The 18,741-nt window shown below is 39.0% G+C and overlaps 1 protein-coding gene across 4 annotated transcripts in view; it reads right to left on the bottom strand.

The window, feature by feature from the left end:
- hrm (solute carrier family 16 member hermes) overlaps nucleotides 1–18,741 on the bottom strand; it is a 55,968-nt gene that overhangs the window by 25,323 nt on the left and 11,904 nt on the right. For 2 of the 4 annotated variants that reach the window (XM_074110649.1, XM_074110651.1), the window contains exon 2: nucleotides 4,715–4,967. In XM_074110649.1, the coding sequence (XP_073966750.1) occupies nucleotides 4,715–4,844 (130 nt within the window). In that variant the 5' untranslated portion in view covers nucleotides 4,845–4,967. Of the gene's footprint in view, nucleotides 1–2,835; nucleotides 2,967–4,714; nucleotides 4,968–6,799; nucleotides 7,040–18,741 lie in introns of those variants that run through there. The other 2 variants (XM_074110650.1, XM_074110652.1) reach the window with 2 other exon arrangements.

Below are 18,741 nucleotides of genomic sequence, written 5' to 3'. Positions count from 1 at the left end.
CTTGACAAGCGAATTTATTATGACACTTACTGTGAGAACGTTCAACAGTGGGTCAGGGATCAGGGATCAAATGGTTCGACTGAACATGTATTAGGAGAAAACGTCATAATAGGACAACAGTGAATACGGTCATCAACGTCATCATCATCCATCATCAAAATCCCTAAGTAACGCCAGTGAAAACTATGGAAAAGGTTGTATACAGTAAACTGTTTAGCCGAGGTGTTGCATCCGAAGGCAGAGCTCGGAAAGAATGAGCTATATTCTTAAATGCCATTACTGTTACATGTTAATATTAATATGGATACACCCTGAAAATAAATATAAAAAATAAATTTAAACATCACGGGACACTAACACCAACTGAGAATACGAACTCGAGCTTTTTTAACCCCCGACGCAAAAAGAGGGGTGTTATAAGTTTGACCGCTATGTGTGTCTGTCTGTCTGTCTGTGGCACCGTAGCTCTTAAATGGGTGGACCGATTGAAAACGTTTTTTTTATTTGAAATCAGGTTTTCTAGCGATGTATTTAGACAGGTTTCATCAAAATCGGTTTAGCCGTTTTTGAGATATTGAACTTTTTTCTTTTTGTTCCCTAAACATGGTTGCCAACAACAGCTAATTAATTATTTCTTGCAAACCTTATCATTCACCCCACGGGACAAGCGCCTAGTATCGGGGTTAGCATACGTGTAACTGGGTTTCTTATATTTTACTAGCTTTCGCCCGCGGTTCCGCCCGCGTGGTATTCGGTTATCGCGCGCTGGTCCCTCGGGAACTGTGCATTTTTCCGGGATAAAAAGTAGCCTGTCACTCTCGGGCCCATAAACTATCTCTATGCCAAAAATCACGTCGATCCGTCGCTCCGGCGTGAAAGACGGACAAACATACACACAAACACACACACTTTCGCGTTTATAATATTAGTAAGGATATGGAAGTATGAATTTATGTATTATATATAGAAATAACTATTTGTTTTTTACTCTCAGAGTTACCTAACGCGATCCAACCACTGAGTTATTATGTATATGTATGTACTATTAGATAAGGGTGTGGTGTGGTTTGTGATTGTGCATTGACAAAGTTCATTCAGCCAACAAATCAACAGCTGACAAGAGACAGTCCGATTCTAGCGAATCCTCATTGTGGCCATGTGTACACGATAGTTTCCTGCGATCCGGTTGCTCGGTGACAAACATACGGAACAACCGGTTACAAGCGGTTATTACTAGAATACTGTACGGCTAGTCCTAAAACAATAACTGGTGCATAAACTTCCCTTGGTTTCTTTGTTTGTTACAAATATTGCAAGCAAATATCGGGTCATTCATAAGTTACACACACATTCAAAAGGGGGGATAACAATGAGTGTCACAAGGAGGGGGATGTAAGACTGATCGTTTGTGACGTAAAGTCACAGTCAAAATATCTATTAAATTTAGGTTTTGAACATGAAACTACCGTGAGATTCACTCATATTAAATATAATGACCCGGATAACTCACGTCTTAAATCGAGTTTAGCTCGACATGTTTCGGGCTAATCCGTAGCTCGAGAGCTAAACTCGATTTAAGACGTGAGTTATCTGGGTCATTATATTTAATATAAATTTAGGTTATAAGAAGCACTTATGAATGTCAAAAAATGGGTCCATATCGACTCGCATACTTATCGAAAGTCCAATGTAATGTTGTGAGAATGATCGTTTGTCATAACTCTTTTTTCTCTGAATCCAATAATTGTTCAGAATTGTTATAAGACAAACCTAACCTATACCATTTAAAAAATTCAGAAATTTATGACTAACGATGATTCGGACAAAAATTACGGTATAACTTGCGAAGAGTATACGAACTTAGGCGCTCCCGTCAAAAAATACCACGTTTTCGAAAACCTCTGTTGAAAAGAACCCGTTAAGAAACTCAACGAGCTGTATTCTTGTTTTTGGGTCAAATCTTGCAAGTTAATTTTTGAACCACTTCCAGTGGTCGAATTGACGTGAAATTTGGCATATTGTACGAGTAAGTCCGGTGACGATACATTAATCTGGTAGTGAAAATTCGATCGTCTCCGCAGTCCGTAACTCCTCAACGTTTAATAGCATCGACTTGAAATTTGGTACGAAAATCTAGTTTGGATGACATTGTACAAAAAGTACAGTCAACAAAATTGCGTGTAATAAAAAAAATCTTACTTCTGGATTACCTACTCGCTATATTGGATAAAAACATCTATCCGCCTCAGTGAATTCCCTCCCGCTGCCCCGCACCTTATAGGTAGTGCCACGAGAGTTGAAGTGAATGATTACCATTACCACACGCAGTACGTGAAGAACTGATTTCATAAAAGGAGAATGAATGAAATGAATGAGTGAAAATCTCGCTGCCATTACATATACGTATTACGTGTAATCACATGTGTCATGTATGACATATTCTTGTGTGCGTGACCACTGCGTGGTCACTGGTGGTGGCATTACCTATACCCCGTGTTCGCCAACGTAGTCTCCCGTCGCGCCCGACGACTTTTTAGAGTAATTTTGGATATTTACCCTATGAATAAACGAATATATTAAAACGTGATCGAGGCCTGGGGAGCTACTTCGAAATTCTTAAATCGAAGTTCGCATCGTACCGTCCCTCTCACTCTCATATTAAATAATATAAGCGTGCGTAATTCTGCAATTCGTATGGCCTGTGCCCAGTAATGGGATGGGATTTGTATGCCAACCGCGATGAGTGTTTCATATCAGTTTTCCCTGCCACGCTATATAAAAAATATTTTTTTCGCAAACCAAACCGAACCTAGAAACTATCAAAGCTATACTCACTCTTCAACTTCTTATACTTAGGTTTTCCTTGTTTCGTATTCATTTTAATGATTAATTAACACTAAATTAACACTTAATCATTAAATATCACAATTTATATAATAATATAATTATTTTCAACAATTGCTCGGCCGCTTCACATCCAAAGACACTTTGAAATATACTAACTACCCTCATTATACAGAGAAAAAAATAGTTGGTTATATGACTGTCAACACACAAGACTGACATGCAGCCACAAATTAAAAACGTTTATTTAAAAAAATTGTAAGTGATTTTACAGTTTCGTTAGTTTGTAGTTCTTTGGTTCTTTTTCACGTCGTTTTACACACACATATTATTTACTAAAAGAAATTATACGGTACCTAAAACCTACGTATACTTTTGTATTAAATTAATAAAATAAAGGGAATTGATAAGGTTTGCAATCTTTGGACCAAATGTATGCCAAATGAAAATATCTCTAACGAGTTCCTTGGTAAACTTTCTATTAGAAAAAAACCACGTTTTTTTTAAATTGTCGATTAGTACTCTAACTATACTGTTTATACTTCTAATGTAACAAATAAATGTATTAGTTCCCATCAAAACTTTTCTTTTCATAACTCCTAAGATAGATCTTAGAGCGGTTTCAATCGTTGCACGTAGAATGGTTCTGTTCATACATCCTTATAGCTTATAGCACAGCACAGTACAGCTCATATACACAGCTTTGGATAGGAACATGTAGATACTACATAGATATTGACTAGATGGCCTAGTGGTTAGAGAACCTGACTACGAAGCTTGAGGTCCCGGGTTCGATTCCCGTGTCGGGGCAGATATTTGTATGAAAAATACGAATGTCTGTTCTCGGGTCTTTACTATGTATTTAAGTGTGTATCTATCTATATAATTATATTTATCCGTTGCTTAGTACCCATAACACAAGCTTTGCTAAGCTTACTTTGGGACTAGGTCAATTGGTGTGAATTGTCCCGTAACATTTATTTATTATTTATTTATTTATATTCATCCTTACCTATATTATAAGTGCGAAAGTAGCTCTTTCTGTCTGACTTTGTTACCACTTCACGCCTCTTTGGAGAGATAGTGTTAGCAGTAGCGTCTTTCCCAAAGTGGGCGATAACGCCCCCTTGTGAGCGCTGGAGGCCTAAGGGGGGCGGTAAGGGGCCCAGAAAAAAATCTTCACTTTTGTGCCTTCATTAGGCGAGACTAATGTGTTATTGAGGTTTTTAAAGTGAAATAAAATGGGGGGCGGTACAAAATAACTGATTTTCAAAGTGGGCGTTACACGAAAAAAGTTTGGGAACCTCTGTTAAGGGTATTAAATCAAGGGCATACCCAGCTACTGGCCCAGGGGTGGTGGCCCAGGGGTGCAATGCAAGTCACATTTTAGGTCGGATCCCCCACGCTTATAGCTTGACATTCACACTTCGTGGCTTGCGAGGTTTTTTCAAAAGTCAACGCATAATACATATTATAAAACATATAATTTCTAGGGAGGCAGCTGCTCTCCCCTTGCCAAAACCGGTACGCCCATGCATGCATAGGATGGTTTCATCCCGGAAAATTGGGTAATTTCCGAGGAGAATGTAGCCATAAACGAATTCTTCGTGGACAACATCTAGTCTACAATAGCCTCCTGGGCCCTGGGTCCTCGCGTACTTTATAAAGGACTAATTAACATTAAGAATAACGGCCAAATGTACTTTATAAAGTACAAATTGTTCATTGAATAAAGAATTCTAAGAATATTGAAATAATATCCAAGATAACAAAGCAGGTCAACCACGTCTAGGTCTTAAGTCTTAAGCACTAAGTTTGTTAAAAAACGTCAGGACCAAGGAGGATAGAAATTACAAAAGCAACAACTTACCTTTCTTGGAAGACTTGACGGACACGAGCCCTCCGTCTTCCTGCGCCGGCACCACCAGCACCTGTTTCCCCTCCAACAGCTTCTCCTCCGCCTCGTCGACCCCCTCCTGCGCCGGCCTCGGTACCGCCATTTTGTCTACGCTTCAAGATGGCCGCCAGTCACGCATGCCGCGTGGTCGTGTTGGAATGTTTTGTTGTGTATAATCCTACATAGCATGTATATTCAGTCTTCTGATTGGCTGGCGTTGATAATTCTGTAACAATGGAAAGGATTGCTTTATCCTACTAATATTATAAATGTGAAAGTTTGTGAAGATGTTTGAAGGTTTAGATGTTTGTTACATCAACACGTTGAAACCACTGAACCGATTTAGATGAAATGCGGTATACAGATAGTTTGAGTTCCGGATAAGGACATAGGATAGTTTTCATCCCGAAAAATTGCATAGTTCCCGCGGGATAACGAATTCTGCGCGGACGGAGTCGCGGGTAACGGCTAGTTTATTTATAAGACAGGTCACAGGGGCAAGGGCGCAAACTGTCATGCAGCTGATGGAAAGCAATCGCAGCCGCCCATGACTACGGGGCCACGCTATTAAATTCCCCCATTAACTATCCAATCATTTACATTTCTGTATTGAAATTCACTAGTCTAACTTGTATTACAATGATTGAGTTTGTTTCTTGTAAATACTCAAATATGTACTATAACACCTGCTTTAATCTTTGCCAAATCGTCAAAAACAATTCGCATAGCTTCGGTTCAATTAACCTACTCTGATTACGGGGCTTGTATTACTGTCCAAGATGGCCGCCGACATACACCATCAATAAACAGGAAAACAAACCAATGTGTAAATTTGCAAACTGCAAAAAAACAAACGGATTGTTTCAGCTCTCTCTTCTAGTTGTTGTTATTTTATGTAACAGATATTTGTGCTACGGTCTCTGTTTGAGTTAATTAGATCAATTTACTAGTAGAATCGATATTTTCAAATAGCAAAATTACCATTCTCATTTGTTCCCAATGTTTTTACTGAAGCTTATTTTCATAATCGCGTTTTTCCCAATTTTAATCGACACAAAAACACACGAGTATGATGGGAAAACCGCACAAAAGTAGGAGCTCCGCGATAGCGGAGCTCCGTCGACACCGTTTCTGCATCAAATAAAATTGGGGAAAAAACGCGATTGTGGAAATGAGCTCAAGTAAAAAACTATTATAGTAGGGACAAAAACATTTGGGAAAAAAACCGTATGGAAATTTTACTCCTAGTATAGTAATAAATAACGATTTTGGGGAAATGATCTAACCCGCCAAACCACTAGACCAACACGGCTGTAAAGTCGAATATAAAAAACAAATTATCTAGGCAGTAACTTGATAGGTAACGACGTGGAACAAAAGGAAGTAGGTATTGCAATGCCTCCTCGCAAACCCGCGAGGCCTCGAAGTAATCTGCGTGCTCAATCGATTCTGCACAGCAGCAGCGACGCAAACTCGCCATTTTATCTCACCTGCCTTGATAGCAGCGCATAAGTCATCCAAATAAGGCCATCAAAAAGAAACACAGTAGCGGTACAACTCGCGCCACGTAAGTGTAGCGCTAAGAAGACATTTTTAACCCCCGACGCAAAAAGAGGGGTATGTTATAAGTTTGACCACTATGTGTGTTTGTGTGTCTCTGTGTGTGTCTGTCTGTGGCACCGTAGCTCTTAAACAGGTGGACCGATTTGAATGCAGTTTTTTTTAATCAGGTTTTCTAGCGATGGTTCTTAGACTACAGCTAAGGTCCATGGTCCATAGTTTAGGCATGCATGAAAAAATTTACCGCTTAAAGCGGATGGTGCTAGCCATACGTCCGCTAAACATACGTGCCGAAATTTACCGCTTAAAGGAACGAATTTCTGTAACTTAACCATGAAATTAATTTAATTAATAAACTAAGATTCAGACTTTGTTAACTTTCTAACAAAATTATAATTGCCAGCAATGTACAGCAAGTCCGGTCATAAACATTAATTCGTTTTTAAGGAATATAAAAGTCTATCACGAATAATTATTGGAGTAGACACATTAACTTACCTATATATTAAGAAGTGTTCTATCAGAAAACATTATTAATTTTCATTCAATTTTTATGGAATAATCTAGAAAAACTAACATAAATGCAACGTTACTTTAGCCTCCTTTAAAAAAGTCTGGCTACCAGCAACACACTGTATAGGCTGAGATGATGATGATGATGAACACTCTAGTACTCGTACTATCGCGGTAGGTACGCGTATTTTTAAACTTTTAACGCCACACTCCTCTCGTGAATAATCGACTTAACGTTATGAACGACGTGTTAACAATAAGTAATAAGTAACTTCCATTAACATATCTTTCAAGACCTGACTCGGACACTTATTATTACGATAACAAAAACAATTGTTTGACAAAACGTCCATTTAATAGGTTAAGTCCCAAATTATAACAATTAATTCAAGTCCGGAGTGCAGATGAGATACGAGTAGCATACAATGCCACAACAGCTCATTGTTGCCAAGGCCAAATAACCGTTTCAACCGAAGACTTACCTATCAAAGAGTTAATAGCTATGAGATAAACCTAACCTTTGTATATTGCCGCTCATTGTAATGTTGTTTTATGTACAATCTAATACTTTAAAACGAGCAATTCTTGTGTGTGTGTATATGACGGCGACCGATCGTAAAATCCGCCAGATCACGAAATTCCTAGGCATATCGTGAAACGCCGCCATTTAATGATTTGGCCAGTTTAGGCAGATCATTAAATTCCTAGGCATATCATGAAACGCCGTCATTTCAAATGGCAGGATGATATAGTGAGTATGAAATGTATTGGCGCAAACATGGCATGGCATGCATGGTATGCAGTCGTCAATTCCCCAGCAGTGGGATTATGCCGTCATGCTGCAGAGGCGTGGCGCCGTTATTTGATTCCCACAGGATTTTCTACGTGACGACTTCAGTCAGTATGGATCACTGGCAGAGGTTCCGTACGCTAACTAACTACGAGGCTTAAGATCCGAAGACATGCAGAGTTTACCTTAAAGGAAAACACTTTCGTCCAATAAACAAACAGAAACACAAAATCTTAGCTAAATCTATAGGTAGGTTTTGCGCAAAGGTGGTAGGACTTTGAGCAAAGTCCGCCCGGATTGCTACCACCATCTTGCTCGCTAATCCTACCGTGAAGCAGCAGTGCTTGCACTGTTGTGTTTCGGCGTGGAGAGTAAGACAGCCGGTGAAATTACTGGCACTTGAGGTATCCCATCTTAGGCCTCTAGGTTGGCAACGCATCTGCAATACCCCTGGTGTTGCAGATGTTTATGGGCGGTGGTGTTCTCTTACCATCAGGAGACCCACTTGCTCGTTTGCCATCCAGTCGAATAAAAAAAAAAAAAAAAGGTCTTCACACATCTTCAGTCCTTCGCCTGTCTTTCATTCACTTGCTATAGGTACTCGTCCTTTTCTTTGTCGATGTCTTTGAGCACCGTATTTTATGGTTACTTATTTATATCTTCGACAGTATGTTGCTTAGCTGTTGTCCCGCGGGATTTTTGCACTTTTAGGCACGATAAGAAATAGGCTATGTTAAGATATTCCAGCTTTCTATTAGAGACATCAGTGTCACACCGGCTTAATGAGTTATTAAATGACAATACTACGTTGACTATATTTTTATATCCTTGTGAGGAAATCATTTTCGCAGCCGCTCGGTACTCGGTATATGATATAATTACGCACGAATGAAGTAATAATTGTTTATCAGAAGCAATATAGGTATCTAGTATCTACGTAACTTGATCGAAATAAAAACAATATAATTAGCTGTAACACCTGACTCTTACCTATCCGTGACTGTAAATCAATAACATTATTAAAAAACTCGCACATGTCTCCGGTTTTGCCTTCCGTCCCGTAGAAATTTCGCAAAATTCATCTCAATTTTCTTGGTCTACTCTACATTGTAAACAGAATAGGGTACTTAAGTTATTTTTCAAATTCATTATTATTTCATTTTGATCAGTATCAGTATAGCCGTCAACGACATTAATTTGATAGATTATTTTGAAGAGAACCTTCATAAAGTAAACTAAAAATAAATAATTACTTTGCTATTGTAGTAGTATTTAACATCTGGGCCCAATTGCATAAAAAAATACAAGCTAACAGTATTAGCGATTTTGTATTGAAATTCACTTATACTATTTGCTTGTAATTTGTTATGCAATTGGGCCATGGTAGCATAGTGAACGGTTGTGTTGCTCTGAGGATGACCTCTGGTTGAGTTCGAAACGCGTCAGGGTAATGTGGTAGTTGGGTTTGTGCAATTTGTATGTTCTTACAGTGTGGAGGTGGAGGAGCTGCATGAACACGGCATTATTTTGTTGCATATAGACGTAGCTATCATAAGGTCGCGGGTGAGCAAAGCAAATGCGATGTGTGGTCTACGAAAACAGGTACAATAAAGCCTGTACATACCGAAAAATATTTTTTACAGTCTGCATACCAGTAAAATACTAGCTAGTGAACGATTTTTTTTCTGAGTATATGCCTCAGTTTTTGTTATCTTGATGTGTCGGTTGATATAATTAATTCAGGTTAAGTACTGTTTTTATTTAAAATGCAGAACGTTAAAATAATTCGGAGACAAACTGTTTTGCGAACGTACCTCGAAAATCCTAATTAAATTTTTGCGGCGGCTGGAAAAATGGCGGATGTAAGTCGTGCGACGGTGCGAAATATTGTTAATCGGTACTCAAAAGAATACAGAATTCAAGAGAAATCTCGAAATGTACGCCCGACGGGTCCTTCAAACAAAGCAAATAGAAAAGAAAATAGTGTCGGCTTACGAGAATAATTGTAGTTTATCGGTGCGGGATGTGGCAAAAATATGAAAACTAGTACATCTATGGTCCAGAGAGCGAAATTGCATCAAAATTTAAAGAGCTATAAAAAGTTAAAGCTCCAAAACAGTCAGAAGAACCATACAATAGTTCCGTTACAAGGTCCCGAAAATTGTACGAGCTTCTTTGCAATTTGGACGGAACATGCGTTCTCATGGACGATGAGATGTATGTGAAAAAAGATTTTGCGACTTTGCCAGGTAATCCATTCCACCCCACTGAAAATAAGGCGAATATACGTATAAGCGATCAAAATAAATATATTGTTATGGAAAAGTTTGGTGAAAAATATTTTGATCTGGCAAGCAATATCAACAAATCTAATCTATGAGTCTAATATCTATGAGTGAGAATCACGAAAGTTTAAAACGTTATTATATCAACAAAGTTACCGAAACCACTGTGCAAAATCTTGAAGAAAAAAATCCGCTTGTTCTGCCGCAAAACCCTCAAACCATAAAATGTATGTATTTATTTATTAAAATGATCCTGAGGACTATACTTATTGTAGATAGACATTATACATCACATAACTAAAATAAAATATAGTCAAAAAACCATGCACAGCTTATCACGCTAACGCTAACACACACGAGTAATATTTGGGACCAATCAACTATTTTATCGACACTTTGGGCGTCTCCTGCGTTACCAAAATTGTCTCTGGCGTTACCAAAAAATCGTACTTACAACGAGATATTTCACGGTTTAATAGGTTGAACTTACGTAGGATGGTATGTATTCATGTACACCATCTATTAAATTACAGAAAAAATATGTTTACTTACAAAAATCTGCAATTGTTTGAAAAATGTCGCGGACAGATTAGTGTCGGTAAAAAGTTGATTAGCCCATTTGCCTCTAGTAGTAATAGTCTTCTCGTGACCATGGCCACTGTAATGTTGCCGAAACGTCGAGGTAAATTTACTCGTGTGTGTTAGCGTGATAAGTCCTGTGCGGGGTATTTTGACTATGAGTGAAGCGGCTCGTAGACGGGCCATATTTTCACTGCAATTTGTGGCCGGCAACTATTGGTGTCCCTCTCTTACTCACATGTTAGACAGGGACAACAATAGTTGCCGGCCACATATTGCAGTGAAAATATGGCCCGTCTAGGAGCCCCTTGAAAATCACGAAAGTTTAAAACGTTATAAAATATCCTTGCAGTTCATTGGAGTTTCATTGATATCAATAAATAATACTCTGTAAAAAAACTTTTCAGTACGGGCCTTATAATAAAAAAAAAAAAAAATTATAAGTCTTTTCAATAAGTATTTTCGAGTCTCCAAAAATTGGCGAAACACCGAACGCATTCGCCACGCACTAAACGCTTAGCGGTTTAATTAATATTTATGCGTTCATTGAACCCGCCAAATTACCTACTATGCAGCACTAACGTACCTATGCCTAAAAACTGGTTTGGATTTGACAACAGTATCACATGCTGCTGATGAAGTCCAAAACACTCCATTCTTGACATCATCAAAAAAACCGGCTGCGAGTCGGACTCGCGCACCGAGGGTTCCGTTCCGTACAAATTAGTAGGTATTTATGAATATTTAGTCCAAATTTCATAGTTCTAGGACCTAGAATCTAGGTAAACTGAAAATACTTAACAAATGTCTGTCTAGACGTCTCCGTAATCCGTAATCCGTGGGTTCCGTTATTTCCTTTTGAGGTACAGAACCCTAAAAATACGTACACAATATTTTCTAATAATTGAACTGACAGACAACTGGACCAGGAAACTACCCAATTTCTCAATGGCCGATAGCTAAGGAAACAATAATTAGGGCAGATAGGAAGTCAACATTAGGGCATTTGGTATGTGATTGTAACTGAAGGTGAATGACCTAAGGTTTTGGACCAATGTCTAGCTGGTAATGGTGATCGTCAAGTCGTAAAAGGGAAGTAAGGGGGTGCCCCTTATTTCGCATAACATTAATTGTCCTAATATTAATTCGCATAACAGATTTGGCATAACATAACTGTGCATAACATCGAATTTGCATAATAATAAAAAGCATAAAACTTATTTAGCATAGTAATGAAATCGCATATTGAAATATGCATAACATTATTGCATAACATTATATGTACGTAATTGAATATTGTACTTAGATTAAACTGTTTTGTTTTGCGCTGGCATTAGTTATAGTTTATTTTATAGTTAACGTTGCTGCGTTAAAATGTAACCGTTTGTTTCCTAAATAAATTGAAAAAATAGTAGATTATTGTCGTGGCCTGGAAGTAGGCAATTGCTGGCTGAGTATGTGTATTAAACGGACGAGCTTGCGAGTTCGTTTAAGTAATACGAAGCTAGCAATTGCTTATCCAGCCGAGACTAATATAAAGCTTTTCTCAAAAATGGTGAACAATTCTGAAATAGAATACACTTTTTGTCAAAATATATTATAACATTTAATTTTATTCTAATATTTTTCTTATGCTTTCCCGCCTTTTTTTCATTAAAAATAAACAGCAGGTGTATTTTTCCACCGAAAACACCACAAGCTGTTTCAGACCCAATTGAAAAAGTCCGGAGTTCCAACAAAATATCTGATACCGGCCATTAGACTTGGCTGTATACGAATTGTGTCCATGGCCTTTTTAACTTTTTTTAAAAATTGTGACTGATTGCAGGCGCGCTAATTCATTATTGTCGAGCTAGCGCGCCTGCAATCTTTTTAACTTTTTAATTTTTCGCTGACCATAAACTATGCACTTCACCTTCCGATATGTAAAGAATAATGTCAACTTTTACGGACATTTTTGAGAAAATATATATATTAACTGCTTATAACTTTAATTGTTATAAAATGAATTCGCATAATATTATCAAGCAAGTGAATTAGCTTGGTCAAGGCAAAAGCGACTCGGTTAGGTTAGGTTCAGAAGGATATACATATTTTTGGCTAGCTTTAAATTTGTACGGAATCCTGAGTGCGTGAATCAACAAGTGGACGTCTTCCAGCCGACGATGCTAAAAATACGTGAACGTGAATGTGATTGCGAGCGGATGGTGCAATCCGGTTAATCCCGATGCAACAAAAACTCCTAAACTTTTCCATTACATTAATCGCAATTAAAATTAAACTCGAGCGATTATATCATGATCCAGATAACAGTAGCGATGGGCTCGCCGGGTTAATGACCTTGGAGACTGTTTTTTTCTGATAACACGAGGCGTGTGCAATTATTAATGCCTTGTTTGGCTTGAATTGTAGCTTAGTGACAGTGACACGTAGCAGGTGAGATGTTATTTCAAAAGGTTTAGTTAATCTTTTTTTTTATTCTACTGGATGGCAAACGAGCAAGTGGGTCTCCTGATGGTAAGAGATCAGCACCGCCCATAAAAATTGCAGATGCAGAACCGTCTCATTCTACTGGACACTTCTGTAAAAATGGTCGAATATCCTGATACAGCTTTTTAGTTATCTGGTAGAAATAAAGGAACTCTTTTTTTTTTATTCAACTGGATGGCCAAGGAGCTAGTGGGTCTCCTGATGGTAAGAGATCACCACCCCCCATAAACATCTGCGACACCAGGGGTATTGCAGATGCGTTGCCAACCTAGAGGCCTAAGATGGAATACCTCAAGTGCCAGTAATTTCACCGGCTGTCTTCTGACTATACTTTACCAACACCAATATCTGACACAATTAAAATAAATATCGGGGGTTGCGTGTTCAAAATAATACGACAGCGATACGACTCTATTTCTAGGGCCGCCCCTAGTAGGACGTTCACGCTCCGCTGTGGCAGATATTACGTAATACAGGTGACTTTCATCATCATCATCATCATCCCAGCCTATATACGTCCCACTGCTGGGCACAGGCCTCCTCTCAGAACAAGAGGGCTTGGACCGTAGTTCCCACGCGGGCCCAGTGCGGATTGGGAACTTCACACACACCATTGAATTACTTCGCCGGTTTGTGCAGGTTTCCTCACGATGTTTTCCTTCACCGCAAAGCTCGTGGTAAATTTCAAATGTAATTCCGCACATGAATTTCGAAAAACTCAGAGGTGCGAGCCGGGGTTTGAACCCACGACCCTCTGTTTGAGAGGCGATAGGTCAAACCACTAGGCCACCACGGCTAGGTCACAGGTGACTTTACACCGCTGCAAATGTTTTTAACCCCCCGACGCAAAAAGAGGGGTGTTATAAGTTTGACCGCTATGAGTGTCTGTCTGTCTGTCTGTGGCACCGTAGCTCTTAAACGGGTGGACCGATTTGAGTGCGGTTTTTCTTATTTGAAAGCAGGGTTTCTAGCAATGGTTCTTAGACATGTTTCATCAAAATCGGTTCAGGCGTTTATGAGATATTGAAAAAAGTCGGGGTTTTCCAACTTTTCGATAGTAAGGTTATTCTGGATTTCAAATACTGCCATGAGTGTAGCCATATTTTAGACAAGGTATGTTATAAATAATTATATTATATTAATTAGTATTTTCGTTTCACCAATAAAACTCACTTGGCCCCTATTTTATTTTGGTACCTTTGGTACGCCGTAGCTGTAGGTATGCCGTAGGTATTGAAAAAGAAAGAAAAAAGTAGAAGGTAAATGGACTCTAATTAGGAAATTCTTAGGCTCAAATTACATTGGGGGGGGGGGGGGCGTAACGGATCCGAAGAAAATTGGGACTCTAATTAAGATATGATACTGTACACATTACATTGGGGGCGGGGCCTGGACGGATCCGTCACACGGCAACCTACTTATTTCACGTGGCCACGTGAATTTTATTGGTAAAACGAAAATACTAATAAGTATACATAATTATTTATAGGAAGTACTAGCTTTTGCCCGCGGCTCCGCCCGCATGGTATTCGGTTATCGCGCGCTGTTCCCTCGGGAACTGTGCATTTTTCCGGGATAAAAAGTAGCCTATGCCACTCTCGGGCCCATAAACTATCTCTATGCCAAATATCACGTCGATCCGTCGCTCCGTTACGGCGTGAAAGACGGACAGACACACAAACACACTTTCGCATTTATAATATTAGTATATGGATACTGACAAACGATAACATTTCTATATCTCATTATTAATACTGTTGCCATCATCGAACTAGCCAAAACATAGACTGATGAATGATATCCTTACCAAGATTAAAAAACTTAAGATAAGATAAATAAGACGTGGATAATTAGTATAAGTACTTTGCAGTATAATTAGCTTTAATCAAGGAACATAATAATCGCATTTAGATTGATAAGCTCTCGCCTACTCAAGAACTCAACTTTGGACAAACATCTTGTTTACAACTGCCCAAAAGAAAACAGATATAATTGGGATGCACCAAAAAAATAACCTATAGTTTTTATTTTATTTTTGGAAAGAATAGGATATTTTAAGATACCATTTTCATTGTTTTTGAATTTGGATGAGTATTTAATTTTTTTTTTTTTACGAAATACGCTGGATGACGTCACAGTGAGACAGCCACGTTCCATTGCCTAGAAAAATTCAGGTCGTACATAACATAATCTGTGGCATTACAATTTGACAATAATTCAAGCACAGTTTAGGGTCCTAAATGAACCATGACAAATAGTTTTATTTATTTCTCTTCTTTTAGCTTCGATTATTCCTATGTTTGTTTAATGGTGAGATAGTAAACAGATATTTTTATTTAAATCTGATATTTAAATTCTTTTGTATTTACTTGTAACGTAGTAATTTAATAATTTAATTTGTAAAAATACATTGGAAATACTCGTATACATTTCGGACTTTACGATAAATGACAACTGTTTAAAGTCGTGTGCAATAAAGAGTTATTATATTGTATTGTAGAGTCCCAAGCTAACATCGATCGCAGCGAAATGCGTCTTGGCTTGGGTAAAATACTACACGAAAAATGAGAGGCTACGTATAATAAATTTATAGCATCTCATTTTTCGTGCTACGCGCGCGTAGCTTTTAAGCTACGCGCAAAATTGCGTCAAGTACAAGATTCTATTCAAACTGTTAATTCGAGGTGAAATGCTATTCGGTGAATCACACAAACACACACAAACATCACGCCTGTATTCCCAAATGGGGTAGGCCGAGCACACCAAACGTTACCGCTTCGGAGCCACTTTTAGCAATTATAGGTTTTAAGTTTGACAAAACTTAGGGGGGGGGGGGCTGGAGGTGCTAAACCCGGCACTGGCCCTCTGCACACCAATCCCTTTCACACCTTACCCAAGTTAGGGTCTCCTCACATCTATCGACGCGGATTCGGCAATAGCCGATAGAAAGAAGCTATATGTCTACGCAATAGAGCGAAAAAGACGTCGGGCGCGTCGGCAGAGCCGATCCGAGCTGAACCACGCCTTTTTAGCTCTAATTGCTTGGACATAAAGGTTTTTCTATCGGCTTTTTAAGATCGTTTGTCTCGTTGACAACCCTAACGTAGTACTAACTAGTAGTACTTTTGCTTTTCCCCACAACAAATTCTACAAGTTTCATCATAATTTACGAGATGTAAACAGCACTAACTCACTCACTTAAAGCAATAAATGAAATGATTAGAGCTGAATACAGACAATATAGTGTGCAGACAGATAACTGCTATCTGAGCGTCAAGCGGAAATGTAAACAGATGCTAATGGTGCTATGTTGGTTGACATGTTTAATACGAGTTCGGCGAATACTCAGACAGACAGCGATTTTGCTAACCTCTCCACCACCACAAGACAAACTGACGTGCTCTGTACGCCACAGAAAAACCAGCGACAAATCAACTTGATTTTTAATTCCATTGCAGAAGGATTAATTTCGAGTTGAATATGTTGGTCATGTAGATGACCGTGGCGTGTGAGGCATTCCATTGGCTGTCACGACTGGATGACTCTGGCGTTGAAGAGGTTAAACCAATGCCTTTAAACCTTTACCTGACGCTTTAGCCTTATTGTCTAACACACGTGGAATCACAATCGTTTAACCACTTCTTTCAGTCACACGAGGGTAGAAAGAGATGGCGAATGCGATCGCGAACATTGGTGTTACAATACGACCACTCGTAGGTTAATACTACAGGTAAAGTACTTAAGACTAAATATGATAGTTTGGCGGCAAAATATGACATCAATGAAACTTTGTTTATAACTTTATAGGTAGAGTAATTCACGATGACGCGTGCCGGTGGTTGTTATTACAATGTCATTAATGACTTTTTTTGTTTAATTTTAAATTAAAAAAAAATGCAATTTATAATGCAGTGGGGTGTTATTTCTAGGTATGTAATTTTTTGCGCTGCTTCGAATGAGACCATACCCATATTTATAGGATCAATATTTTGCGATATATGAAGGGTTTTTGTTGAGAACATTTTTCCTGTAGTATAAGTGCATACGAGGCCGAAGAGGGTCACAAGACTAGATCGCAAAATGATCACACGGCTCATAGTCCAAACCGTAACGGAGTTACGGATTAACAACATAAGAATGGAATAGCCCCCACACGAACGTACGGTGGTGAAGCGAAAAGATGGTTTAGAAATCACGGAAGTCTTTTCAGGGGAAAGGACGTGTTTTTTTTTTACAAAAGTTATAGGCTTGCGTTCGACCACATCACGCCTGAGCGCCTGACGGTAAGCGAAGATGTGAACTATAAATCCTGGATTGGAAAACCATCAGATTATAAAGATCAGAAAACAGAGATGCAGGCAGGGCATTCCACTCAATAACTGTCCGGATAATAAAAGACGAGCGAGCGAATGCGCTGTGTGACAACATAAGGGTGAAGACCCCGCCTACTTCGGTCGGATCGAGCTGTGAAAGAAAGGAACTGGTGGAATAAGACCGTGTAGTTACGACGCACATTCTCCGATAACCTCTGTAGAAAACCGACAGACAAGCCAGTCTTCTGCGGTGGCGAAGTCTGGTGGCGAAAATTCCACTTTTTTATTTTTATTCGACTGGATGGCAAACGAGCAAGGGGATCTCCTGATGGTAAAATGATCACCAACGCCCATAGATGCAAGCACTGCTGCTTCACGGCAGGATTATATATTATAGCACAGCCGAACAGCGGGTTCACGGTGGATGCAGGCCTCTTCCAACCGGAGCCACTGGGGTTATATGGGGAAAGACAGTGGACGTCCAACGAAGACATGGGGGATAAATAACGTCACGGTGACTCGCCGTCAAAAAGTGTCGCTGTGACTTTTCACAAAAGAACAACGTTACAAAATCACATACGTTCCTACTGCTCCTAGCGCCTAGCGCACTCTCTGTTACTCAAATCACATCACGACGCTGTGGAGTGAGTCCTAAGCCTGTAAAAGTGTGAAGGTTATTTTGGATTTGGATTTGGTGTGACAAAAACACGGTCATAATATAGCACCGCGACAATATCATATGGTGATATGAGTAACAGGGGTGACATAGTCACGTTGAAATAACAGTAACTTTTTTAGAACGGGATCGTCAGTCACTGATATCAAAATGTAACGCTTTTCCCCATGTCTAGTCCAACGAATGATATGATGATGATGATGATGATGATGATGATGAGGAAATGAAAGCGATCTTCTATAATTTAGATATTTGAGGCAACTTTTCTTTCATTATTTGGATGTATTATGTACTGGAAAACGAGTCTCCAGAAGGCATGCTCGCTTTTCATTGTGATAAGTATGACGCCACCGCTCTTAGGCGTCTGGCATTAAACGTATTTATTAACATTTTATTGCTTCAAGTCTTTAGTAGTCTCGAGCACAGGCGTTAATGGATCATCATTTAATAGACTAGGCATGACGTGAGTCGCCTTGTTTCTTTAAGAATGCTGTACATATTTGCATTCTTTTTGGCATTGCTTAATCTGTCATCTCCCAGGATAACAGGATCAAAGGAATTTGGGCACAAATTTGTGCCTCTGGGAGAGGACAGGTTAATAGTCTTTAATCCACTACTATATACTTAAGTTGAAGGGGCAATATGCAGGACACATCGCTCCAAGAACAGATAACCATTGGGGACCAATAACAATACTTAATTGTAAGTGCGGCGGTATAGTCCTTCACTTTACTGTATATTCTTCATTCAAAGGGAGTATCTAGCTTAATAGTCAAGGGGGTTAAGTGGTCAAA

The sequence above is a fragment of the Choristoneura fumiferana genome, chromosome 30 (assembly GCF_025370935.1).
Source record: "Choristoneura fumiferana chromosome 30, NRCan_CFum_1, whole genome shotgun sequence".
Classification (NCBI taxonomy): Eukaryota; Metazoa; Arthropoda; class Insecta; order Lepidoptera; family Tortricidae; genus Choristoneura; species Choristoneura fumiferana.
The sequence above is the reverse complement of the archived record's forward strand: the minus strand, read 5'-3'. Positions and strand labels throughout refer to the sequence as shown.